This window comes from Chanos chanos, chromosome 15, assembly GCF_902362185.1.
Source record: "Chanos chanos chromosome 15, fChaCha1.1, whole genome shotgun sequence".
Lineage (NCBI taxonomy): Eukaryota > Metazoa > Chordata > Actinopteri > Gonorynchiformes > Chanidae > Chanos > Chanos chanos.
Window position 1 is genome coordinate 10,915,835 of NC_044509.1, and position 26,746 is coordinate 10,942,580.

The 26,746-nt window shown below is 41.9% G+C and overlaps 1 protein-coding gene across 2 annotated transcripts in view; it reads left to right on the top strand.

Moving 5' to 3' along the window:
- Positions 1–683: 683 nt before the first annotated feature.
- frem2a (FRAS1 related extracellular matrix 2a) overlaps positions 684–26,746 on the top strand; it is a 39,296-nt gene continuing 13,233 nt past the window's right edge. For both annotated transcript variants that reach the window (XM_030792781.1, XM_030792782.1), the window contains exons 1-6: positions 684–5,664; positions 7,467–7,556; positions 15,576–15,722; positions 18,606–18,836; positions 22,131–22,256; positions 22,899–23,150. In XM_030792781.1, coding sequence (XP_030648641.1) covers positions 684–5,664; positions 7,467–7,556; positions 15,576–15,722; positions 18,606–18,836; positions 22,131–22,256; positions 22,899–23,150 — 5,827 coding nt within the window. The remainder of the gene's footprint in view (positions 5,665–7,466; positions 7,557–15,575; positions 15,723–18,605; positions 18,837–22,130; positions 22,257–22,898; positions 23,151–26,746) is intronic.

A 26,746-nucleotide genomic window follows, 5' to 3' on the forward strand; every position in this document is an offset into this window, starting at 1 on the left:
CATTTTCAGGTGGCATTTAAAAAAGAATAAGCGTGCTCTCCCGGAGCGGACTGAGTCAGATTGTTTCTCTCAGAATAGATTAGATGTTTGTTTCATTTTCAGGTAGCATTTGAACCACACTGTTCTCTCAGCTGGTCGCGAGGGGGTGCCAAAAAATCGTGTTAGCGTTCTGAAATGCACTCAAACTCGGGATGCGTCTGTAAAAAGAATGTCACCATCATATGTCATCTTTTAATTCAATTTAAGCGGAGTTCTTAACTTAGACCCTAACGACTGATAGTTATTGCCGCTATTTTGTATGTTCTGCACCCGACTCTACAAGGACCAAAATGAGCAGAATATGGTCTGTGCAATGTAGTTCTATTTGTTGCCTCTCCAACAACGGACATCCACTGGCTATCTATCAAGAGCATTCAACCTTAGGCATTGTCCAATTGCGTGGCGAAGTGGGCGTGATCTTCTCACTACAGGTTCTTTTTGCAGTACGGGAAGTTAAAACTCGGTACGCGCTCGGGCGGCAGTGAGAATGCCGTGCGTGCAGCCCGGTGCGTGTATGGGATTTTCCAACTTTTAAAATCTATTTTCTCCCCCTCTCCTGGAATTTTTCCTGAAGGATCTGTCCAACGAAAGGGATTGATAAAATTGGACAATAGCGCCTGTAAAGGTATACGGGGCAAGGCGTCATGGAATTGTATAATTTTATTATCCTACTTGCATCACTGACGAGTAGTTGCTCCGCTCAAGGAGCAGACAGTTATGGATTATTTTATGCATACAAACCGGAACTCTCTGAAGATGCTATACTAGTGGCTAACAACGGGATACGAGTGCCTTTTGGGAGATCTGTGTTTATCGACCCTATTAATGATTTGGTCATTGAAGTTCAGCCGGGGGATAGGTGTAGCATAACCGTTCTGGATAATGATCCGTTATCTCAAAGACCCGGGCAGCTCTCCCCGAAAAAGTTTCCGTGTGAATTCGGTCCAAATGACGTGAAGTATTCTCATTTTGGTTCGAGAAGCCCCGCTGAGGACAGAGTAAGGCTTCAACTCAGGTATGATACTCAAACAGAGACGATCATTATACCGTTCATGCTGGAGGTAGAGGTCGTATTTACTCAGCTTGAGATAGTCACAAAAAACATGCCGCTCACAGTTGATAAATTGCACGACACAAGTAATCCCATAGACGAAAAGATACTGGGTTTTACTTATGATAGAGATGCTGAACAGTGCGAAGTCACATCGCTTGCAGCTGGAAGCTCTCTTCCTAGATATGGTAAAGTTACGGATGAATCCAAACTGGAGAAAATGATGGATTGCGACGAATTTATCAAAGCAGACATTCGTTACCAGCACACGTCAGTTCACAAGTCTCCAAACCGGGATTATATCCCAATGGTTGTTGAATTACGAAATAAAGAGAATAATCTGATAAAACAGGAGTACTTTCATGTCATGGTGCGCATACGAGAGGGAGAGGAAAATACGCCTCCTAAACCTAGTTTTGTGGCAATGATGATGATGGAGGTAGATCAATTTGTGATGACAGCCTTAACCACGGATATGCTAGCAGCAGAGGATCTTGAGACCAATCCAGATGATCTTATTTTTAACATCACTTCTCCGCTGTCCTTTGAAGAGGGTTATATAGTCAGCACGGATGACAGAAATTTACCAATCACATCTTTCTATCAGAGAGACTTAAAGGATCTGAAGATAGCTTACAAACCACCCTCACTTGACTCCGACACAGAGAGGATCTTTCAGATTGAGTTTGAAGTGATAGACACAGACGGTGGAATCTCAGACCCATTCGCGTTCATGATTGTCGTGAGGCCGATGAACTCACTCGCTCCAGTGGTGACAAGGAATACTGGGCAACTTTTGTACGAGGGTCAGTCCAGGTCTCTGTTTAGTCAAAATAATTTGGAGATTAGTGACGAGGACAATTTGGACAGTGTCAAGATCACGGTTGTCGATGGCCTACGACATGGTCAACTCACCGTCCTGGGCTCCAGCAGATCCTTTTTCAGTCCAGCCGATCTTGAGCTTGGAGTAGTTGTTTATCAGCATGATGGAAGTGACACCTACAGCGACAACATTATTTTCAGAATGACAGATGGTAAAAATGAGGTGGAGTTCTTGTTCCCTATCACTATTGTGCCCACCGATGACGAATCACCTATCATAAATGCCAATACAGGACTGGTGCTGTTCAAAAATCAAATGATGCCCATTTCGCCACTAATGCTCAGTGCAGCAGACATTGACTCTGAAGATTCCACTATCAAGTTCACTATTGAGCCTCCCCTTTCTACCATTGGTGAGGTTTTGTTGCGTCAGTCGGAGGCTCCTGAGGACCCATTTTCATGGAAATTCAATTCAGAAGATGGAGTGTATGAGAAAGTAGTGACAGAGTGGCTGCAGAGAGACATTACTGACGGAAAACTTTTCTACAGGCACACGGGTCCCCATATCACAGAAACCATAACTGATCAGTTTGTTTTCAAGGTGCAAGATGACCATGACCCTCCCAACCAATCAGATGAGAGTACTTTTGTCATTAGAATTCTCCCCATTGATGACATTCCACCAGTTCTTTTCCCTGGCACCAGTTTGCAAATGACAGTGCACGAGTATGAGCTGACTCACTTCAGTAAAAACGTACTCCGATATACTGACTTGGACTCAGAAGACCGTGACCTGAAATACACCATTGTTCAAAAGCCGATTGACACAGACAAAAACCATCCTGTCGTTTTTGGATCGATCGTCTTAACAGAAAGTCCTAACACAGAGGTCACCGAGTTCACTCAAGCACAAGTGAACCATCATAAAATTGCTTACAGTCCCCCTGACCTTGAGTTGGGCATCACCGCTCATGTGGTCCAATTTCGTTTCACAGTAGAAGACACAGCAGGAAACAGTGTGGAGGGAACATTCACTATATTCTTACAACCTGTCAATAATAAACCTCCACAGATAACTAATACTGGTTTCACTGTCTTTGAGAGAGGCACACACATCATCTCCAGTGCAGAGCTTGATGCTGCTGATCTTGATACAGACAGTAAGCTAATAACATTTACTTTGAGTGAAACTCCTAAACATGGTAAGCTCCAGCACTCATTTGTTGACACTGACAAAGGGAATGTTTTTAATCTGACAAATATCTCTGATGGGAAAATCTCCTATGTTCAAAATGGGGACGAGACAACCAGTGACTCTTTTAAGCTGGACGTCAGTGATGGTATTCACGTTGTCACAGTCACCGTCAAAGTGATCGTGAAACCCATTGACGACGAAACACCAACCATCTTTCTACCAGATGGAACAATTGGCTCCCACATGGACGTTTTGGAAAACGGAGCCACTGAAATCACGACCAGTGTTATCCAAGGAAAAGACGAGGACACCGATGATCTGAGGCTGACATTCATTTTGGAGGATGCTCCGGCTTTTGGAGATATCCTGGTAAATGGTATGCCCTCTGGAAGATTTACCCAAGCTGATCTCATAAATGGGCTGGTGGTATATGCCCATACTAGTGGAGAAATTGGCCTTGCTTCCAAGAATGACTATTTTAACATAACCCTCACAGACATGTCTGATGAATGGACCATAGGGGGGAACAAAGTGAATGGTGTCCGTGTACACGTTACCATACTCCCTGTGGATAATCAAACCCCAGTGGTTTCTGTTGGACCACAGTTCAGTGTGCTGGAAGGTGAGAAAAATGCAATTGGTGCTGATCAAATAACAGCACAAGATATGGACACGCCCATTGATGACATCCTGTGCACTATCATTGCCCAGCCCATGTCGGGTTACTTAGAGAACATTTCTCCAGCACCAGGTTCTGAGAGGTCCAGAACGGGCACTGCTGTTAGTGCTTTCACCATAGATGACATCAAACACGGCCATGTTCATTACGTGCAAAGCATACACAAAGGAGTCGAGCCAGTGGAGGACAGGTTCACGTTTAGATGCTCAGATGGTGTGAACTTCTCAGAGATGGAGATCTTTCCCATTGTCATTATTCCTACCAATGATGAAAAGCCAGAGATCTTTATGCGAGAATTTGTGGTGATGGAGGGCATGAACGTTGTCATTGACACTCCTATTCTTAATGGTGTAGATACTGATGTTCCTGCAGAGGAGTTAACATTCATCATCACTAAACCGCCCAGTCACGGTTTCATAGTAAATCAACTGACCACGGGCTCAGTTCCTGTCACAAACTTCACTCTCGAACAGATCAAAGAAGCTTCTAGTATCATTTATGAACATGATGATTCCGAGACTACAAAGGATAGTTTTGATGTCACTCTTACGGATGGAAAACATAACGTAGAGGGTACAGTAATGATAATGATTATTCCTGTGGATGATGAAACACCAAGACTGCAAATCAATGACGGTCTGGAAGTTGAGGTGGAGGAGACAAAGGAGCTCAGCAGCAAACATTTAAAAGCCACAGATCTAGACACCGATGATGAAGCTCTCACCTTCATCATACGCTTTGGCCCTGCCCAAGGCTTACTGCAGAGGAAAACCGCATCTGGATCTCTGGAGAACATTACAGTTGGCATGAATTTTACGCAGGCTGACTTGGACCAAGATCGCATGTTTTACACCCACACTGGACAAGAGGGCATCAGAGATCTTGTAAAATTTGATGTGACAGACGGCAGCAACCCCCTGATAGACAGGTACTTCTACATTACTGTGGGTAGCATTGATATGGTTTTCCCTGATGTTATCAGCAAAGGTGTGTCCCTGAAGGAAGGAGGTAGAGTGACACTTACCACAGACCTACTCAGCACAAGTGATATCAATAGTCCAGATGAAAACCTGGTCTTTACTGTAACAAGAGCCCCGGTCAGGGGACATTTGGAATGCACTGACACCCCTGGAATGCCCATTGTTACCTTTACCCAGCTCCAGTTGGCAGGGAGCAAAATCTACTATGTCCACACCTCAGACGATGAAATCAAAATGGACAGCTTTGAATTTGAGGTAACGGATGGCTACAACCCCGTGTTCCGAACCTTCCGTGTGTCTATAGTAGATGTGGACAATAAGAAGCCTGTTCTGACAGTACGTCAGCTTGTGGTGACAGAGGGACAGAATAAGCTTATCACACCTTTTGAGCTGACAGTGGAGGACCAAGACACAGCAGAACACCTCCTGAAATTCACTGTCACCCAGCTGCCAGTTCATGGAAAACTCCTTTTCAACAATAGCCAACCTGTCACTTCCTTCACAAAGCAGGACCTGAATGAGAACATGATCAGCTACAAACACGATGGCACAGAATCAGAGAAAGACAGCTTTTCCTTTACGGTGACCGACGGGACACATACAGATTTTTATGTCTTCCCCGACACTGTGTTTGAGACTCGCCATCCACAGACCATGAAGATCACCATTGTGTCAGTGGACAATGGTATACCACAGATCGTGGTGAACAAAGGTGCTCCAACCCTGAAAATCTTGTCCACTGGTCACCTCGGTTACCCAATTACCAGCAAGGCTTTGAAAGCGGAGGATAGAGACAGCCCTTCAGAAGCCCTGATCTTTCATATAACTGCACAGCCAGAACATGGTTTCCTTATCAACCTTGCCAAAGGGAACGATTCAATCAGCACTTTCAGCCAAGGTAAAGTGAAGGTCTTGCACACATCATTTTTTTTTTTTGTTGGCTTTTTTGGTTTTTGTTCACACATACATACATACATACATCATCAGACTGCCTGTATAGAGGGGAGTATGCCTGCAGGATTAGGCTACATAAAGTATGCAAATGATGTCTTTATAATATTTTATAATACTAATGAAAATTTATAGCACTTCAACCTTTGCAAAAAATGAGGACCTTTAGATGTCAGGGAGCGTTAGCCTCAAACCTATTCCAGTGCAATGTTGCAGGTCCTCTGTAAATTATTAATTAGCGTCACTTAGAAAAGCACTGGGAAGCCTCTACACAAGGTCATGTAATTAAACCCAACTGTTCTCAAATGAGCAATAACTGCGTAGCAGCTTTACCATTCTACATTTCAAGTAGATTTTCTTTTCTTATTGACATCTTACTCACAATTATAGGCCAATTTGAGTTTAGTTTAATTCCCTGGGAAATATTGTATCAAATTAGTACAAAGATGTTTGACTCTCTGTAACTAAGGCAAATTGTAAACTCTTGGCTAGCGATTTAAAATGCTAGTTGCAGTTGCCACTGGTGACAGGGTGACAGAATTTTTTTTTTATTATTATTTCCCCTGAGACATACCAAAATGATTCATTCTTTTCAAAACGGTGATGTAGCAAAGAGTCATGCAGTGAAGGAAAAAAAAAAAAAAACAACAACTCAGACACAGTCAGGAAAACTAAATTTGGGTGTGCCATGCATGTCATCTATGCTTAGTGTGAAAGGCACCCAAGTGCCACAGATCTAGGTTAAGGGCAAAAAAGAAGGGTGAAAAAAAGAGACTTGACAAACAGACCCATCAGCAGAGGCAGCGAACCGACAGGGGCAATCACTTCGCTTTATTTGCAGAGTCCATTTCCCGCCTGGTGACTCGGCGGTGACTCGACATACTTCGTGGCACTCGCTAAATATTTGACGATCAGAAAGGCGCTGTCAGAGTAAAGCAGGTTTTATTTCGCATGAAGTATTTTGGAGGGGGCGGGGGGGGGGGGGATTCTGCCTGCATTAAGAGTCACAAGTTTGCATTTTTATAAGTTTAACTTATTCAGCATCTAAAACGTAGGAAAATTGAACACTGTGAGAGGAGTGAAGAATGGGAAGGGTGGATCATCTCCTTGTCGGTAGTCTATCAACACAAATGTGGTCTAGACATTGTATTTAACTGACGGAGTGAAACAGATGTGACAGAACTGGCCTCTTCGGTATCCTGTGTTTAAAATTCCTTCTCTCTCCTGTTATTAGATAACTGTTGGTCACCTGCTTCTCTCTGATGGTTTTTCTCATGAACAATTTTCTCATGAAAGAAGTTCAGAATTCATGCCTCATTCTAAAAACAAATTAGCCTTTTCCCCAGATGAGTGACAACTGTATAACTGTTAAATGATGTGCAATATAACAGGTCAGTGGTTAAATCCATTTGCAAGGTTTTCTGGATCCGACCACATAGGTGAATTAAACAGTTCACTCAAAGCTGACTTCATTTTAAATAGTTAAATATTACGGTCAAAGTTATGGAGAGGCCAGATGGATTTTTAAGAACTGCATAACAAAACTCTGATGAATATTCATGACTTTGACGTTATCTCTTGTGGAATATGAATGTTGTCAACAGATTTCGTCAATTAAATATTCATTTGACTTATCATTTCTGTGTGATGATAATGCAATCGTGTGTTATCACCAGTTTAACAATATAATCCTGTTTTTGAGTGAGAGATGTGTGAAAATAATGGGGTTTTTTTAATCCACACTCTCAGCTGACATTGATGATCTGAAGATTTGCTATGCGCTGAAGAATGAAGCCAATGCTACCAGCGATGTTTTCCGCTTCTCTGTGGAGGACAATGGTAAGATGAATTTCTGGTTTTTAAATAATCATTACAGGCACACATTTTCATAGTGATTCACTTACTCCTCATTAAAACTGAAAATGAATTCAAATATTGTTCATATTATATTAAAAAACCTTGGCATGTGGCATAGCAGATGTCAACAGAAACTTCAAAATTAGATACGCAATATGTCTTTATAGCAAATAAGGTTATCAGAATCCTGTGTGGAGCTTTCACCACTCACATATGGTCATATTTATGTGTATATGCTTTTGGGAATCATTTAATTTTGCAAACTCTTTATGCACAAGCTGTGTTTTTTGATGCTGAGGAATGAAAAGAGAGATGAATCTCAAATGTGTCTGTGGCTTTTTGAGACAACGAAACCAAAGAATATTACTAAGATATAATTGAAATGACCTTGAGTGCAGAGGTAAGGTGTGTTGCATTAATTTCTTCTCAGACTGCGACAAAGCTAAGTAGCCTAATTCATACACGCATAAATTTGCATTCAAATGAATATCAAACCTGAAGGAAATTGAACTGCGCACAGACTGACAGCAGTTTGTGTTTGGTCATTAAATTCGAGTGGTCATAAAACTGTCGCGTTTTTGAAATGTAAAATTGTTTAACACCACCATTTTTTAAAAAAAAAAATGTGCACGTGTGTGCGTATAAGTGACGTTAACTTTTATCATGAATGTATATAAAAATCCACACTTCCCCATTCTCTGTGAGGAAATAGCAAACTAGAACGAGGTAGAATGGAAACTGGCCAATTAGTCTTGATCTGAAGGACCTGCTGAAGGGCTAATATTGGCATTTAACTGTCCTTGTTAGTGTGACAGTCTGTCACACAGAGGGTTAGAGGGTCAGAAAAAAAGGCCCGGTACAAAGGAGTGTTTGATATTTAAGACCCGAGGCAAGATTGACAGTAATGAAAGCCTGAGGCCCCGAGTGCAGGTTGTGCTCTCAGTTAGACCAACAATTACATGGAGTATTACAGGGCACCATCCTTTTGGGAAAGAGTTAGAAAAAGACTCTGCTTTTGCTTGCTAAACAGCTGGCTCGGACTCACTGTGTGTAGTGTTAAAGGGTTTTATTATCCTGTGTAATGTGTTTTTTTTTTTCTTTTCACCCTCATGTGGTGATGTTCCATCTGTTCACTTCTCGTGTCTTTCAGAACGGAAATTAGTCAAAAAAAAAAACTTTTTGGTTAATGAAATTCTCTTTAACGCTGTCCGGACAGTGGTCTCTTTTTAGGAGGGGGGGGGGGGGGGGGTGTTCCTATTGCTTATATGTGTCTGGCTCTACTCAGACACATTCCCAGCCCATTTCACCTCAATCCTTTCCAGTCCCCCTGTAACACCCCCCACCACCAACACCCACCCCCTCCAGGGAGGTCTGTCGTCTGTCTGCCTGTCACTCATCCACATGTTAAGGAGAAGCCCTTAGTCTGTTGTCTCAGGGGCAGTGACAGATATCAGGAGCAGAAATGAGAGAGCTTTGAGAATTTGGTATGCACCCCGTCTGTATACCTTCCCGTTCAGACCCCCACCCCCAACCTCCCCGACCTCCCCAACCTCCACCTCATCCCTTTTGGAGTCTCCATAGTTTTAATCCAGTGTTTTTTTATTATTATTATTGACTTTCTCACTTCACTAGAGATGACTGCATTTATTCTCAGAGACAAGGCTTCTGGCTGTTTGCACTCTCCTCTCCTTGCATGGCTGTAGTCAGTCAGATCAAGGTCTCGTCATACCTCGTCTTTATTGACAGTCACAAGATAACCGTCTGAAACATCCCGTGCTGTAATTCAAAGGTTACAAACATTCTTCCATCCTTAACGTCTGGAAAAGGGAAGCTAATTAGAGGACTTTAAAGCCAATGTTGTCACTTCAAATGCAAAAGTGGCTGTGATGTGCTGTGTAACTCACCACTCAGTCTGCAATTTTAATTTTATTGCTGAAGACTCGTGAGAAAGTGTTTTTTTTTTTGAAAATCTTGTCTTATTGCATGTTTTCGTTTCAAGTTTGCTGTAACTGAACAGGTACAGGGAATGTAGCAACATTTCGAGGTCTGAAAGTCAGGTCACTGCAGGAGTGTTTGCTTCGGTGTTCGTCTCTGTTTGAGAGCTCCAACATTTTAAGAGATCTGGTTTGGTTCCTGCAGTTGTACCCAGATATGCACACAAACACACACACACACACACACACACACACACACACACACTCACACACACGGTGGAAAGGTGGGGTTAGGGCTCCTCTTGTCTGTCTGCAGCCATCAATCACTCAGAGTTTGGCCCTGAACTTTATCTCTTTGTCTCTCTATCTCTGTTTGCATCTATTCTATTTCTCCTCTGTCTTACAGCCTGGAGGAAAGGCTTCCCAGCTAAAACCTCTCTCTCTGCTCCCCCCCTCCTCCCAACTCTCCCTCTCTGATTGACATAGTTTAGAGTGCCCAGGGCGTTTCGTCAGTCTCATTCTATATTAATGTGACATGTTTTGTAAACATTGCCTCATGTACCATGTTTCAGGCAGTTTCAACAATTTGTACAAACTTTTGCAGCACCAAACATCAGGCTTGACAAATATCTGATGTCAAATATCAACCGTACTGGAAACCTTCAGATGAGAACAACAAGTTGGGGGATGTATAAAACAAGAACAACAAGTCGGGGATGTATAAAATTAATCATAGTAATGATTTGAAAGGTTGTTGACCTCTTGGGCAATTTTTTGCATCTTGAAAGAGTGAATTGTAAACAAATACTGCATCATTTTCACGTAAAAAAAACCCTGCCAACTTCAATATCCAAAAGTTGAAGTTAATTTTCTGTTAGTCAGTCAAACACTGAGGCTACATTATTCTGGACTATGACCAGTCCTAGCAAAAACTGTCACTTTAAACTGACACTCTAATTAAAACAAGGTCATGAATTTAAATAGTTTTATGGATAAATTTATCTTGGAGTATGACCTCCAAATAGAGTGTAATTTTCACAGTTGTCAAAGCATTTGTGACATTTTGCATTCATCTTTTGCTCTGTGCAGCACTAATTAGAGGCAGCAAATTGGGTGCATTTTAAGTATTTGAGATTTAGAAACTTTAAAACTGCTTACATGCCTTAAGGGTAGAGACCAAGATAAACAACGGATACAAGTAAGTGAAAGAATACACAAAGTTTAGATTGGTTTTGAATTTGAAGGAAAGCAATTTGGCGTCCTTTGTCCGTATAAACATTCTGTTTAAAAAGAACGTTTATCTTCTGTTCCGGCAGATTACTACACACGTCACGTTCGTCTAGTGAATTAAATCCAAACAAGAGCTAACAAAAAAAATCATACCAGGCTAAAAGTGCTGTTTTCTGTTACATCATAGAAACACATGCAAAAAAAAAAAAAGGGAGGTAAAAGTAGTATGGACTCTTGTAAAGTCTATGAGCTGTAGGACTCATAGGTAAAAACACTGTGGAGTTTCTCCTTTCATTTATCACAAGAAGTCGTAAGGGAATTCAGAACAAAGGCCATTATTTTCCACCACAGTGCGGCTGTGGTGCACCATCTGAAGGTGGTGCAGAGGCTACGCATCCTGCATGTCTGTTGGATATTGATGATTGTCCTCTGATTTCCGTTTGGGCCAGAGAGAGAGAGAAAAGTGTTTGCTGTCACCTAGTCTGCCCAAAGCTTTCTGACCTTAAAAACTGGGTAGAGCTGGCATAACACATTGGCTTCTTTTCTTTCAAAAGAGTGACACCCCCCCTCCCCCTCCCCCCCCCACCCAGCTCCAAAAAAATGTTTGTAAAATCCACAATATTGGTGGCACGGCCAGTGAAGAGGCATGAAATATGTATTAGCAGCCTCCAGTTTTGGTTAAACCAAGCTTTGAAATGAGGGGTCACTGATATTGTTGTGAAATCGGTTGATGTGCCGCCCGAAGGGTGTAATTTAACGCTCTCACAGGACTCCGGCTGGGACGCGTCGTCCGTCTCACTTTTCATTTAATTTGTTTTAGGCGAGAATATTTTGAATATTTTAAATAAAGAAACGAAATATTTCAAGAGGAATGTGCATAAACGGGGAGATTAGCGTGGATACTTTATTGTCAGTGAGAGAGTCATCTATTCCATTTTCCACTCAGCATGTCAACCTGAGGTGAAGGGTCATGGACGGGGGTGGGGGGGGGGTCTTGGGGTATGTGAGTCGTCTGCATCTTGCAGGTGTTTTGGAGGTAATGTGCCTCAGCCCAGAGTTGAGATACGGTTGACTGCTCCAGTGTTCAGGGTCGGCCTGCAGGGCTTAACAAGGGGTATGTTACCCAGGCTCTCAATTAAATGTTTACATTGTGGGTGAGCTGAGGCAAAGCAACTGACCGGAGAGCCCTCAAGGCTAAGGAGCTTTGTAGAGACAAAACAACTTAGCCTTTGTCAAAATACCACCGCTCGCTCCCAAATCAGTCATCATCTTTTTACTGGTCGACAAAATTTTCAAAAGTAGAGCAAGTTAATGTTATGGTCCTTCAAACTTTGCCTCTGAACATGAGAGGATGACTGAGTCTCTCATGTCTAGCATTTAGAATCTCGCTGTATTTTTCTCACAAGCTGCATTAAGGAGTGGAGCTCGTGCATTTATCTACATTAGCTTTTAGTTAAGAGTGCCAAAATCACATGTATTAAACATGTCCCTAACAATTTAACACGATCCACATATTTGTGCACATATTTTGTATATCACATTTCATTTCTTTTTAAAATCTATTTTTTCATATTTTTTCCAGAAATGTCAGCTTGCGCTGTATACTGATAATGGTTTTCCATGTAAGATGGGTGCTCTGCGATGTCACTGACTTTGTTCACTCGCTGTTCATTGTCACCAGCTGTTTCATTGTCCTATTGAGGACACGGCACAAGCTTAAATGAAGGGAGTTTACTGTTGTACACTACTGCTCAGACATTTAAAATCCTCATGTGCTTTGGCCTCCTTAACAGCACGTTGAGTGTGTGATATGAAATTCCCTGTGTTGTCTGTGGCTGGTAATGTTGGGCTCAGATACACTTAAGAAAGAAGCGGGAAGCTTATTTAAATTTCCTTTAAAACTCGACTTGATTCCATTTCTGTCAGAGGCTATTTACTCACTAGGTTTTTAAGACTGCACCAGAATTGTAGAGAGTAATCGGAATAAATGATTTCATGAACGTCCTAGATTTTCACAGAATCCCTCAACACCTAAACTGTGTGAAATAGAAACTTTTAGGTTGTTCTGGAGTAGGACAGGTACCTGCCAAAGTAAAGAAAGGAGGAAAATATTGTATAGTGAATCATGTATATATTGACAGCAGAAGCTTCTACAGTGGCATCTTCCCTGGGTTCATGGAGGAGTTAACATCATATTGAGTTTCATTGTGTGTAGGATCAGTCTCCCATTATTTTGGCTACCATGGCCAGAAGAAAAGATCTCAGTCACTTTGAAAGAAGGATAATGATTGGGATGTATTTGGCAGGAGCTTCAGTGTTAAAGACTGCTCATACTCACTGATGCCTCACAAGGAACAGTAGTTAGTGTGGGCCTGGTAAGGAAGTCTGAATACTGATTTAAAAAAAAAAAAGACACCATCAGCTACGGTCAGCTATATTCCGAAGTGCAAAGTCCTCGACTGAGATGTCTGTGCACTGATGTGAGACGTAAGACAAAAACGGCTTGCAACTCCGAATGGGCCGACTGCAAATATCGGTCTTTACTATGAACTGGCGATTGCATAGACGGATACTGTGCTCAGAATGCAATGGAATAAATTGCATTCTTTTTCCACTTAAAACACACACACACACACACACCATCGCAACTGGTGCAGAGAACATAGGCTATGATCTACTGAGTGCTAGGGACAGAAAAAAAAAAGTCACATGGTCGGATGAGTCATCCTTCATCCTGTTATGTCGAGTTTAATAAGTCTAAATAAAGCCGTATAGGGCTTTACATTAATGTGCTGATACCGAGAGGAGCTGGTTCCTCACGGCATAGGGTGCCTGATCAGCTGGAGGTTCATAGATTTGTCATTGCTCTCATAAGGGCATTGCACTCATAAGAGCATTGTTCTTTTTGCATTTAAAACAAATTCAGAACAATCCCTCTTTATGCATGTTAATTTTTCTTTCGCATGAGAGTCAGCTTTTTTGTTTTTGTTGTTTTTGTTTGGGGTTTTTTTCCCTTTTTTTTTTTTTTTTTTTTTTATTCCCCCATATTATAATCATTGATGTTTATCCTTGAAGTTATGCTGACTTGATCAATCCTTGGTCATGACAGCAAAAAAATGCTTTTCTCATTTATTCTTTGTGGAAAGTGTGCAAGAGCTAGTCAGTTGGAAAACAAAAAAAGAGCTTTTTTTCCCCTCACTGTTTAGGAGTTATTATTCGATATGCTAGCTTGGTCATAGCCATGTAATATATGGATATACTTTCATTGTCATGCATTCAGGGTTGTGAAATTGTTTTAGGCATTTTTGCTGCATTCACATGCTTTTGTGGAGACTACAAAGCAAAAAATTAATAAATAAATAAAATACTGGGTCAAAGCAAGTGGACCCTTTGAAAAACGAGAGAGAGAGAGTGAATGTGAGACAGAGAGCGCACGCCAGAGAGAGAGAGAGAGCTTGTGAAGGAGAAAAAGAGAGAGTCCTTTCTGTGAGATGGCTTCCTGACGAGGTTTTTTTTTTTTTTTTTTGACTGAGTGTAAGGATGACCTTTAAGTGTGAACGGTGCTGCTGCATGCCCTCTGTTACCTTATCCACTAATTCTTTATACTACACCTCAATACACTCTGATATTCACACAAACAGATCAAAATATCAGGGTTTTCTCCTGCATAAAATTTCAAAAACGGTCGGTCTCCTTTACAACATAATAGGGAAATCTCTGAGGATTGCTTACGGAGATAAGCTGAACAGTCGTGTCCTTACTGATTCCAGTTTATGAGCTATTAAAAGCTTAAATTTACATTAAATTAAGTCCCAAAACCATTTGGTAATAACGTGAGCCTGGATGCTTTGTTTGCAACAGCTGTGTGAATAATGGAATTGTGAGCCATGTAGCTTAACTAGCTTGTGGTTTGCGAGACATCGCATGAATATGAATTAGAAGATGTGTTGTGTGATCAGCTCGATCCATGAAAGTCGAAATGGAAAGGGAGTCTTATAAAGCTCACAGTCACTTTGAAAAGGTCTGGTAGCTGATAGCGCTGCCGTCAACTCCGATGCGATCGTAACCTTCGTTTTCCTTGAGAAGCGAAGACATCTTGGTGTTCCCTCATCCCGAACCCGTGGGGACAGGAATCTCGCTTTGAAGGCCAAACTCGTTATTTTCTGCTGCCGACACTCGCAGCTTAGCGCGTGAATTTAGCACGTTGACGGTATCGGTTCACGTTTGGGACTTGACTGATGTTTATTTTATGATCAACTTTGATCGGTTGAGAGTTCAAAAGTAATCAAATATCAGAAACTTATGCGTAATGATCCCTTCGTGTAAACACACACACTTAGTGAGATTTTGTTAGCTTGGCTGACCTTCTTTTCATCATTTTAGTCTAGTCCTTTCAGTGTTAGTAAAGACAAGTGTAAAGGTTGAAGTATAAATGAGGATAAAACGGAATTCAACACATTCATCTCGACTTTGGATTTACTTCTGTTCTCCAGCATAGCTGGCTTACATGTATCTCTAATTAGCAATTCAACTGTTCAGAGGCTGGGAGACTGCTTTTAATATTTTAATGTTTCAATGGATCAAAGCTCTGGTAATTTTTCCGTTATTATGGAGGATTTGATCTGCAGACAAACTTTTAAAGCAAATACCCTCTGCGTTGTGTTTAATCCGTTATCAATATGGGGGCGGGGGGGGGGGGGGGGTACATTTGTTTCTTAATCATATGTATAGCTGTGTTGATCTTGCAGCCTGAGCTTCATTCAAATGTATCGGTTTCGCAATATACACGCTTTTATCTACATCTGCATGTAATTAGTATGACTTTCATCTCTTACAGGTGGAAATAAGCTGAAGAACCAACGCTTCCACCTCAACTGGCCCTGGATCTCTCTTGCGCAGCAGAGCTACGTGGTGGATGAGCAGGCTAAAGTCCTGGAGGTGATCCTCAGACGCAGGGGTTACCTCGGAGAGACTTCTTTTGTTGGTGAGTCTCTCTCCACCACAATATCCTGCCCCCCCTCCCCCCCTCTCTCTCTCTCACTCTCTCACAGTTTATCCTTCAGTCATGCTAAGTCTCAAGTGCCTAGGTGCCCAGACATGTCAAGTTGTCGCAGTGGATAAACTGATGGAGTGTGTGAGGTGTTTGGGCCTTTTTTTTTTTTTTTTTTTTGCGGAAGCATTTTGGTGGGAATCCGCACGCTTCTGGTACATTCCATCGGCTTAAATGCTCTGCGTGGAACCCTCCGTAGGCTTCTGAAATGAGATCCTCAAAATCCCTCAATTGTCAGAATAAATTACAGAACGTAGAGGGATTTCAGACACCGATCATTAGTATTCTGTGGTGTTTGGATTCGCGGCGTGAGCTGTAAGTGCTTCTCCTTATCTTGACTACTTTTGTATGCTGTTCCAATGTTTTTCTAAGTGGTTTTGGCTGCTTTGTGTATCTCTGGGGCGGAGATGAAAGGTTCTAGCTTGCCTCATATCTGAGTGAGTGTGAGCACCTGCTTATCTCCAGCCAGACCTCATAGTCAACAGTTCCTGTGTGGTCCACATAAAGATTACAGTGGGTTTTGATTCAGACTCCAGCTGATGTTTTATTTGTGTACGTTTATGTTTGTCTGTGTGGATAAAGAGCTCTCCTTCTCTCTTGCTCTCTCTCTTACTCTCTCCCTTACTCTCTCCCTCTCACACACACTATCACATACACATACAAATAGAGGCTAGATTTGTGATTGGTGAAAAATAACTTTCATGCTCTTAGTGGAGAGGAATATATTTTTTAATCGTTCTCCATAATGACTGTAATGCACGTGTTCTTATGGGGGAAAAAATAACTTAATCAGAGCTAATATGTTGTCCAACCTGAATACAGTCTTGGATTTGCAATTCATTTCAATTCATGTTCACTGTGTGAACATCCCAGTGAGCTGGTTCCCCTTGGGAGCGTTTACTCTCAGTACAGTGTTGCCATTTTTATCATGACCTGCAGATCTTTAGGAAGGATGAGAGAGAAGGTGTCCTACAGAGCTCTCTCACAGCAACCTCTGTCCCATAAAATATGTGTGTGTGTCTGTGTGTGTGTATGTGTGTGTGTATGTGTGTAAATGTTTGTATGTGCACTGGTGTGTGTGTGTGTGTGTGTGTTTGTTTGTTACCGAACATCATAGTAAAGAACAAAAAGGTGCTGAAACCCAGCCTCTGCACCTCCTCACAGCTTGCTTGCTTCCTCCCCTGCCCTCTCTTCATCACCTGGAGCAGGGCTGATGAAAGATGGTGTGCAGAGATGCTGGCTGTGGCTTCCCCCTTCACTCTGCAGCCTGAAGCTCTGATTAGAGCCAGAGCCGGTGAAGAGCCAGCATCGCATCCTAAACCCAGCGAGCTCCCTTCTCATGCCGTTTTCGCCGTCTGAGGCATCGCTCTCCTGTCGTTTTTCCCCGTGCCTGCATCCCGCTCACCCGCAGCCCTTCTCTCTTCCTCTCCTCTCTTCTTCTTCCTCTTCTTTTCCCCGTCTCTCACTTAGCAGGCTTCAGAGGCTGCCTTGTTATCACTGGAATTGGCCCTCCTGCAGTCGCAGAGATGAAATGAAACATGAACCTATTTTTTTCTCCTTTCTTCCTCCACTTTCTGGATCTCACAGCCCCTTTTCTCTCTGAAGATTTCTCTCACTTTTCTTTCTTTTTTAGCATTGTTTCATCCCTTTTCTTTTCATTTTTTTTTTTCATGTGATGGAAGCATGAAGAAGCCTTTGTGTACGCTGACTATAAAGGTCTTCCTGTTGTGTATTCCCAGCAGTGAGGGCTTCAGCTTTGACTTGTAATGACTCAAAGCTCATGATAATCTGTTTAGCTGAAAAAAAAAAATCTCATTCTATGCTGATATGATTCTACGATGAAATTATTCATTTATTGAATGTAGCATAACAATGCATTTTGATGTTACATCATTTCTACATTTCGAATACTCACAAACATCACGAAGCAGCTGTTCAAATTTGACATAAATTTGGTAATCATATTCGAGATTGGGCTTCTGTCCTGCGTTCATATTGGAAGCAGTGGATGAATTCTCCACAGCTGTTTAAAGAGGCTCCCAACATAAGGATGCTGCCAGCCGAATTGCTTGATGTGACTGTGATCAAACGCCCATGGGCAGGTCTAACTGAGGTACCCCCACTGTTCAGAGACCTCTATATGGCCTCGTAGACACACTATACTCGTGAGGTGTTGCTTTTAGCTGGGGCAGTGGTTTCCTAAGCCTGCTCCTGAAGGATGGCTCTTTTGAAATTTCTCGACTGTGTTACGCCATTCAGCCTCAACTGACTACTGAGGCCTTGATTAACTGAAGCAAGGTGCATTTTAACAGGTAAACACTTTAAAAAAAAATGCCGTTCTTGAGAGCCTTCAGGAGCAGTATTGGGAAAACACAGAGGTAGGGAGATCTGTGAATCGCTATACGATAGTGCTGCCAAGCTGTTCTATAGAGATGAAGGGTCAATTTTCCACCAGCACATCCGATGCATGAGAGAGAAACTTCAGAAAGAACACAGAGACCCACTGCGCTGCTCATTTCCTCCATCCCGATTGTGAAGTAAATGCAAAGCTGTGTTCATATCCATAATTCATGGACATGCGCCGTATGTAGCTGAGTATGTCATAAATGAGCTTTATCTGTGGGGAATTAACAAGACTGGAATTAATTCTTCATTCAAAATGTAGTCATACCCTTCTTCAAGAGGGCTGATATATGAAGATTTATTTGTCATAACTCTAGGGCTTTTGGAACAATAAATGAAGAGAATTAGAATTTGTAATACATCCTTTTATTCTCTGCAAAACTCTTTTAATATCAGCCTCTGATGTTTTTTAAGGAATCACCACCCGGGATGGAAGCGCAGAGAAGGAGAAAGACTTCCGAGGAAAGTCTCAGAAACAGATTCAGTTCAATCCGGGTCAGACCACGGCCACGTGGAAAGTGCGGATCCTGTCCGACGGCAAGTATGAGCAGTCCGAGACCTTCCAGATCGTTCTGTCTGAGCCAGTCATGGGTGCTCTCGAGTCCCCGGCGGACGCCACAGTTGAGATTGTGGACCCAGGAGACGGTTAGTACTTCTGACCTTCTACGGTTGGTTTCTCTCCTCGATTTCCTCACACATGTATGACACAAGGTCCAGAACTGTATTTATTTTTTTGTTACACGGCATCATATGGAACAGAATACCTCACTATTAATTCAGGAGGATGCATGCAGCATTCAGTACATAAGACACTGTGTAACCTTTCGACTTTTTCCACGCAGCCGCTGAGTACTCTCTGAATTCAGTGGTCTGTAAAATCAGTATTCAGCTATCCAGCTGACCGTGAACAACACAGGGGATAGGACACATTGAACCATATAAAACTGCAAGCCCTACTATTGCAATTTGACGTGGAAAGTGCCTGAACTCTCAAATTGTGCATTGTACCAGCATCATCCAAACAGAGTTTAGGCTTTAATTTTTTGTTTTTTTTTTTTTATCCCCAGCACGCTCTAGTTATCAAATCTCTGTAGATTTCTCGTCTGTTTTTTTGTTTTTTTCCCCATTATTCCAATTATTCACTCCAACCGTCTCTATTAATTCTCTCGTCTCTAAAAATGCACTTGATGAGTTCTAGCCATACCCTCTAAAAGTTGTGATCGAAGTCTTGCTACGAGGAGAAGCGATGAGATCTGCAGCCATAGCCTTGTATTTTGTAGTATTATGCTGTAATTATGCAGAAAAAAAGGAAAACATTGGCTTTAATCAATGGACTGGTGATACTGACAGGCGTGTGAAAACTGAAGCTCGGTGTCATTAAGGTGATGGATTTGGGCCTTATTGTTGTTGGTAGACTTCATAGAGAATTTGAAAATCCTCACATTTTGCGAGAAAATCTGGATTCATGCGCCGCACGAATACCCGGAGGCTTCTTTTAGTTTATTGTGTGTTTTTCTTTTATTGGCTTTTCTTTCTCTCCCCTGATAATTGTGAGCCTCCTATACAACGAAGCACACTGAAATTTCCATCTGAATGATATGCTTGCCCTGTCATTACAGAAGTTATTTCTTTATGTAAGAAAAAAAAAAAAAAACTACATTTCTTCTTCCCAAGTGAGCTAATTAAAAGTCTTACGGCGAGGGTTTGTTTTGCTGAAAGCAGTTCCCTATGGGATGTCTAATATGGCAAGAGGCTGCATGCTCTCTCTAATGGTAAGGCGAGACAGGGGAAGGCCAGTATCAGAGCAGGTCCTCACACTAACTCCCTTCCTGAAACTAATCAGCCTAGCGCTAGCAGATTTTTTTTTTTTCTCTCACGGCTACACAGGCACTAGCTGCTATGATGCGCTTACCTCTTTCTTACAGCGAACACTGTTCTGCTCGGACATTAATATTTTAGCTCAAGAAGATGAAGATGCTGATGTTCCTGGCTTAGGCCCCTTAGAGATTTTTTCTGACCCAGTTACCTCGGAGTCATGACATTCACCTCCTGTGTTCATTCTGACTAGCAGCATCAGGCAAAAACAAAATCTGGATGCAAAAAGGTTTTCAGTGTAGCATGCCGGCTACATTAGCTTCAAACAGCCCTTCATACGCCTTTCGTGGCAGAAAACAGATTTCTGGATGAGAACTGCAAAGACGAAAAGGAGCGTGAAATATATGCATGTTATCAAACAGTGCACGGTGGACATGGTAAATTTATCAGCACTATTGAATGTCTCTTTGACGTTCAAATCCCAAAAGCTTGCATCCAACATGTTTTCTCAGTTTTGTGTTATTTCAAATAAAGGTTTCATAACAGAGGCCAATTATGCAGATAAAAACCCTTGCCGACTACTTCCTTCTCAAGCTGACAGTTGATGGAGTATAGTCACAGAAGTTAAAAAAAAAAAGACCCCAGGAAAACCAAACCAAGAGCGAGTTCTTAGAGCAAAACTTCAATTGATTATGATTGGCTTTTTTTCCTCCCGCTAGTTTTCAAGCTAACTTGGCGGGGTTGAAAGTTTGCGCCAGGGTTGAGAACTCGGCGGATTTCAAAACCGACCCTCCTTGAGGCTTTTGATAAATATTTTAAACGTTCCACATAACTGAAGCAGAGAAAAAAAATCTGTCACATGGCTCTTTTTTTTTTTTTTTTTTTACTTGTTAGATAAATATATCTCTCACTTGTTCATTTTGTTATCTCAGTCATATCTTTACTCCATTGTTGTGAGAGACCTGGTTACATTTTTGACTCTAACAGAGTCTTACTTTGCTATCATATGTTTGTGGAGGAGCTGAAGTTTTCCTGCCAAATTGCATCATCTGTTTTGACAGCATGAAGGTGAGTCCAGAGGGACAGAGTAAAAGCATGTTATGAGAGTGTGTCGGCGTAAATGCCCTTCTTTTGCGAATCGTGCTGAGAAATGTGGTATCGGTTTGATTGGTTCTCCAAGAGGATTGAAAGCGCACTGTCTGACTTTTCTTCATATCTCTCAATAGCACTCTCAGAAAACAGTGTCCATCTGATCAAAACCAAATCTCTCTGACTCTCTCTCTCTCGCGCTCTCTCAGTCCCGCTCTTTTCTTCCATTGTGTGCATCGTTTCTTTCTCCTGGCAGTTGGTTTTCTTTCTCTTTGTCTTTTCTGCCTTTGGTTGATTTCTCTTGGCTCTTTCTGCTCATTTTCCACAGTCTGAAGGATAGCTGGTTGTATTCTGATAAGTGGAAAGAAGACTTGAGCAGGGAATGAAAGATAATGAGTACATGGATAGAGGGATCTGGGACAAGAAAAGCCAAGAAGCGTCTATTTTTTTTTTATTGGTCCCACTGTGCCTGTTAGAAAATAGCTTGCACATTTCTCTGTTGATTTTTTAGAACATGAGTTTTCCCAACTTCTGTGGTTGATAGATGGTTCCCTCACTGGCTGTAATTTTCTTCTTCTATCATCTCAGTGTGTTATAAAAAAAAAAAAAGACAAATAGAAAGGTATGTTTTGTTGTTGTTGTCGACTCAAACTTGACCTGTTGTGTTTGAAAGTAGAACTGGCTGAACAGAGCAACTCCTACCCGTAGTCGATTGTAGCTGGTGTGGTCCGTGTTTCTCGAGTACAGTGAGGCTCTCAAGAAATGGAAAACATGGTGTTGTGAAGGACACTTCAAATCGAATCAGAGAGGGTTAGCTGCTTATATCAGAAACCCTCTAATCCCGTTTACTCACACACACACACACACACATGCACGCACATATACAGACACACGGTTTGAATTACTTGTGGTTTTGATTTAGTTGTGGGCCGAAGGGCCTGTCCATTGCCTTTTTCTCCTGAAAGGTTTTTTCTCCACAGTGTTTACACTCTCTGATCATAACCTTGTTTTGTTCTTTCTCTCTTTCTTTTTCAGAGTCCACCGTTTTCATCCCACACTCCATGTTTGCTATCGAGGAAGATGTTGGCGAGCTTCTCATCCCCGTGCGTAGGACTGGTGATGTCAGCGAGGAACTCATGGTCGTCTGCCACACGCAGCAAGGTAAACATTTACCATCAGCGTACGCATTAAGTCACTGTACACTGGCCAGTGTTGAATTTACTCAGTGAGAGTTAAACTGAGCCTTAGAGGGTCCGTGCAGTCCCACTCTGGTGACAGTTCAATACGCGCTTTATCTGTTCAGGTTTATCAGGACATGTGCCTCAAACATGTGTTCTACTCTAACCCAACACTGGCTCGTATAATTAATGAACACAGTGAGGACAAAACTGATAAGTTAAATCACCTGTTTATGTCCTGGGCTGAAGCAAAAACATTGAGGGCAATGGTCTTTGGGAGACTATGAAACGGAACTTCAGATATTTTTATCCAGTTTTAGTAGGTTATCTTTGGTTTTTGTCTCTATTACATCCTAACATCATTAACACTTCAAAAATATTTTTTCTTTCTCCCACTGTTAAAAACTAGTTTGGATCAGCTATGATTTTTTTGTTTTGTTTTGTTCCTTTGATCGCCAGCACTTTTTTTTTTTTTTTGTTCTCACAGTCTGTCATATAATGAAAGAAATATAACAAGCAAAGGATAAAGAGATACGAGAGACGGGGGAAGGAGCAGGGCGCAATGACCTGTCTCCCATTATATCTCAACGCCGCTGTATCTGCTCTCCTCTGCCTTGTCTGCCAGGTTCTGCCACGGGCACGGTGCCCAGCACCGTGTTATCTTTCTCTGACTACATCTCCAGGCCCGAGGAGCAGTCCAGCGTGCTGCGCTTCCATAAAGACGAGACCGATAAGCACTGCCGCGTCGTCGTCATCGACGATTCCCTGTACGAAGCCGAGGAGTCCTTTAACGTCACCCTCAGCCTGCCCGTGGGGGGGCGTCTGGGGTCAGAGTACCCCACGGCCCTCGTCAGGATTCTCCCCGACCAGGACGACGGTAAGATGGCATTAGTATGCACGGATTCAATTAAACACAGCAGGCTGTTCGGGCCGAGACGCTGTCTCTTGGTAAAATAAGAAAAAGCTTGTTCGGAATTTCAGCGTACATAAAATGTAATCTAAAGTTAGAACCCAAAGCCTGATTTTGTAGAAGGACTCCGCTCTGTAATGATGTTCCTTTTTTTTTTTTTTTGTGCAGATCAAACGAGATCAAACTTTTACGAATTATCGTGAATTTCACCCTGCTGTTGTCCTCGACATATCAGTACAACAGCGAACCGATACTGGTTTAATCTCTAATGTCTGAAATCTTCAGAAATTCGGGTTGATGGCAGATTTCCCCGGCTGTAATAGTGTTCTCTCTTTGAATGCACTGACAATAACAAGGAGCGATTTCTGAGAGCTTGTCACTCAGGACTCGAAGGATTGCTCTTAGCCGATTTATGAAGCTTGGAATTGAAGATAAAGCCCAGTTTCTTAGCAAGCCTTCACTTCCTCAGAGCAAGGGAATTAATTATTTTTTCTGTTGAAAGCATAGTAATTTTTTTTTATACTTTTATCTCCTTTCTTCTTTTATTATGCTCTTCTGAAAATGTTTTGAGGCAAAAAATGAGCAGCTGCCTTAGCTTACCTATGTCAGAAACCGTGAAATTATCCTCAGGAGAAAAACACAAGGCATCCACTCACTGTGGGTGTACAGAACAGATATATGTTTGCTTTGTCCATCAGAGCATAGAACTGTGTGTGTGTTCTTCATATCAACAATAGAGAAGCAGCCTACTGTCTTAGGAGAGTCCACATCTTTATGTGGCTTGTCTTAGCACGTCTCAGTATGCAGACGACACCCCCCCCCCCCCAACCCACCCAACTTTGAAGACCCTCCATCTTTTACACACACAGAGCGCCTCGGGCTCCCGGGGCTGTACGTTTCCGGAACAGTCTCCCTGTCTGCTGTCTAACACCTCCGCTTTATATTCCACACAACTCATTCGGAAGTTATTGTTATCTGTGAATCTGATCTAAAGGCCCTCAAACGCTAGACCACCACATACATTACCACAGTTGCGCGTTGTTGTTTTTTTGTTGTTGTTTGTTTGTTTGTTTGGTTTTTTTCCCACCTTGTTTTTGAACCTATCACAACATTTAATAGAAATAACTCATTAACGTAAGTGATAGTCATATTTAACCCAGAGAGAGAGAGGGAGTATGAATGACATAAGAGGCTTTTGAGATACATATTATTTAAACTTTAGACATTACATGGGATTTTTCTCCATTCAAAACCCTAGTAAGTGTTGGGTTTGAGTATTTGTGTAGTATATTGAAACATGCAGGGCATAAGTCTTAAATTAGTGAAAAACCACTGTCTCTTTTATGAGTCAGGAGCTATGGACTAAGGTTTTTGGGGGTTTTTTAATAGAAAAAGAGGAATGTTGAAGGCTCTAATTTTTACTCCTGTAATAAAATGAAAGCAACAGCGACTTATAGTGGCCTGAGAGCTCAGTGAGTTTCCACCTTGCTAATTAAGCATCCCTTAATGGAAAGATGCCAATCAGTTTCAAAGAGTCAGATGTTTTGTTTGTTCATCTCCTCCCTCTCTCAAACCTACCGCCTGGATGACTTACTCTGTCCGGTAGTTGGCAGAGATAAATGATATGTATGTGTGAGAGAGAGGGATGGCAATCAGCCCATCAAAGTTAGGAGGGATGTCTCTCTTGAGTGATCAAACAACTCAAGTGAAAAGAAGTTTTTTTTTTGTGGCCGCTGAAGATGAACGTTATGCAGGGGACCTGCCCTCGGGCCTATTCTGAATCAGCTTTCAATCTTTCCGTTTGAAGAAGTGGATGAGGCTCGGACCAGAGGGTCAAGACTTTAATCACACATTAACAGAACCTTTGGTCTAAGCAAGTAGCAGGGTCACTAAACGCAATTTCCTCTCTCTCTCTCTCTCTCTGTGTGTGTGTGTGTGTGTGTGTGTGTGTGTGTGTGTGTGCGCGCGCGTGCGTGTGTGTGCATGTGCGTGCGTGTGTGGGAGAATTTGTGTGAGAGAGTGTGTTTTTGCTTGTAGGTGTGGTTGTGAAAGGGTGCAAGTGCTTAGAAGCCAAATCTCTCAGCTTGTCAATATGAGAAAGGGAATTTTTTTCCCTCTTTTTCTTTCTTTTCTTTTCTTTTTCTTTTCTTTTTTTTTTTTGGTAGACACAAGCTCTTACAGGATAACAACACAGTCAAAAAGTTGTCAGAGACATTTTGCCAGTGCTCTCTTTTCCTGCCTTGTCTCCGTCCATCTGATCCCTTAAGAAACCCGATGGACTGTGTAAAAACAAACGCGGCACAAATTCACTTGTTTGACATCTGTTATGCCAGCAGCATCCGAGAACCCACGAGATTAAGAAAACCGTGTGACTCGCAGGGCAGTTTATGCACAAGTGAGAAAACAGCTGCCAGTGAGTGACTGTAAGGTGGCAACGCCGTGAAAGGTTCGGTGAGCCGTCTCCGAGCTGACGGAGTGGAATAACACGTTTCCATTGTCTTCTTCAGTCCTCAGAGCTCAGCCTCTCTCTTTAGTACACCTTCTGAAAGGGTGAGTGTCATTTTAGCAGTTGCTCTGTGTGACTAAGAGTAAAAAAAAAAAAAAAAAAAAAATCGACCTCAAAGTAAAACTCACAGGCGCAAAACGCAAAATAGAACTGCACTTTTGTGAACTGTTTGTTTGCGTGAACAGAGAGGACGGAGAAGAAGAGAGGTAAATGCAAAAAAAAAAAAAAAAAAAGAAAGAAAAAAAAGAATCTTTGCCTCTACAGCACAGCTGCCCTTCCTAATCTCACTGGTTGTGAATCTGAACTGCAATTTTCCAGCGTGTTAAGTTATTTTGCTAGCTTGAAATCCTACAGAACAGCAGAAAATGCTTCATCCAGAGCCACCGAGGAGCCATCAGTCAGCACCTTGGCAGATTTATAGACAGCTGTTTTGGGAAGAATGCCTTCATGCTGGCTTCCTGTGTTGTCAGAGCACTGCAGAACACATACACACACACACACACACACACATTATTGTAAACATATATCTTTCAGTGATTGGTCTGCTGAGGATTCCTGGTGTTTGCAGGTGTTATTGCTGCCTGGTTGTGTTCTGCCCAGGTTATAATGGAGATGAATTTTGATTGTTATTATTATTATTGTTCAGGATATGTTTTCCTGTTAGGCAGATAGTTGTGCAAATTTTTTTGTTTAACATTTTAGACTTTGTTAATGTACTGATAAATTGTTTTAGCTCAACACAGGATGTGCTCTTTTTTCCCCTTTTTTTCCCCTTTTTTTTCCTTTCAGAATGTGTGAATAGAGCAAGTGAAGTGATTTTTTTTTTTTTTATAACGTTATACATCGAAATTTAGACACATTGTCTGTTTGTATTTCTAAACAAGTCTCTGGCTGTTTTAGCAGTTCTAGTTACCTATCCCTTAAAAGCAGGTTTTCAACTCTGTGCTGTGAAACTATTTTTGAAATCAATGACTAGTTTTTGTCTGTTGTCAGAATATTTTGCTCTAAGATATAAATAGCTACAACCTTTTATGAAGATGAGAAGTCACTGAAAACA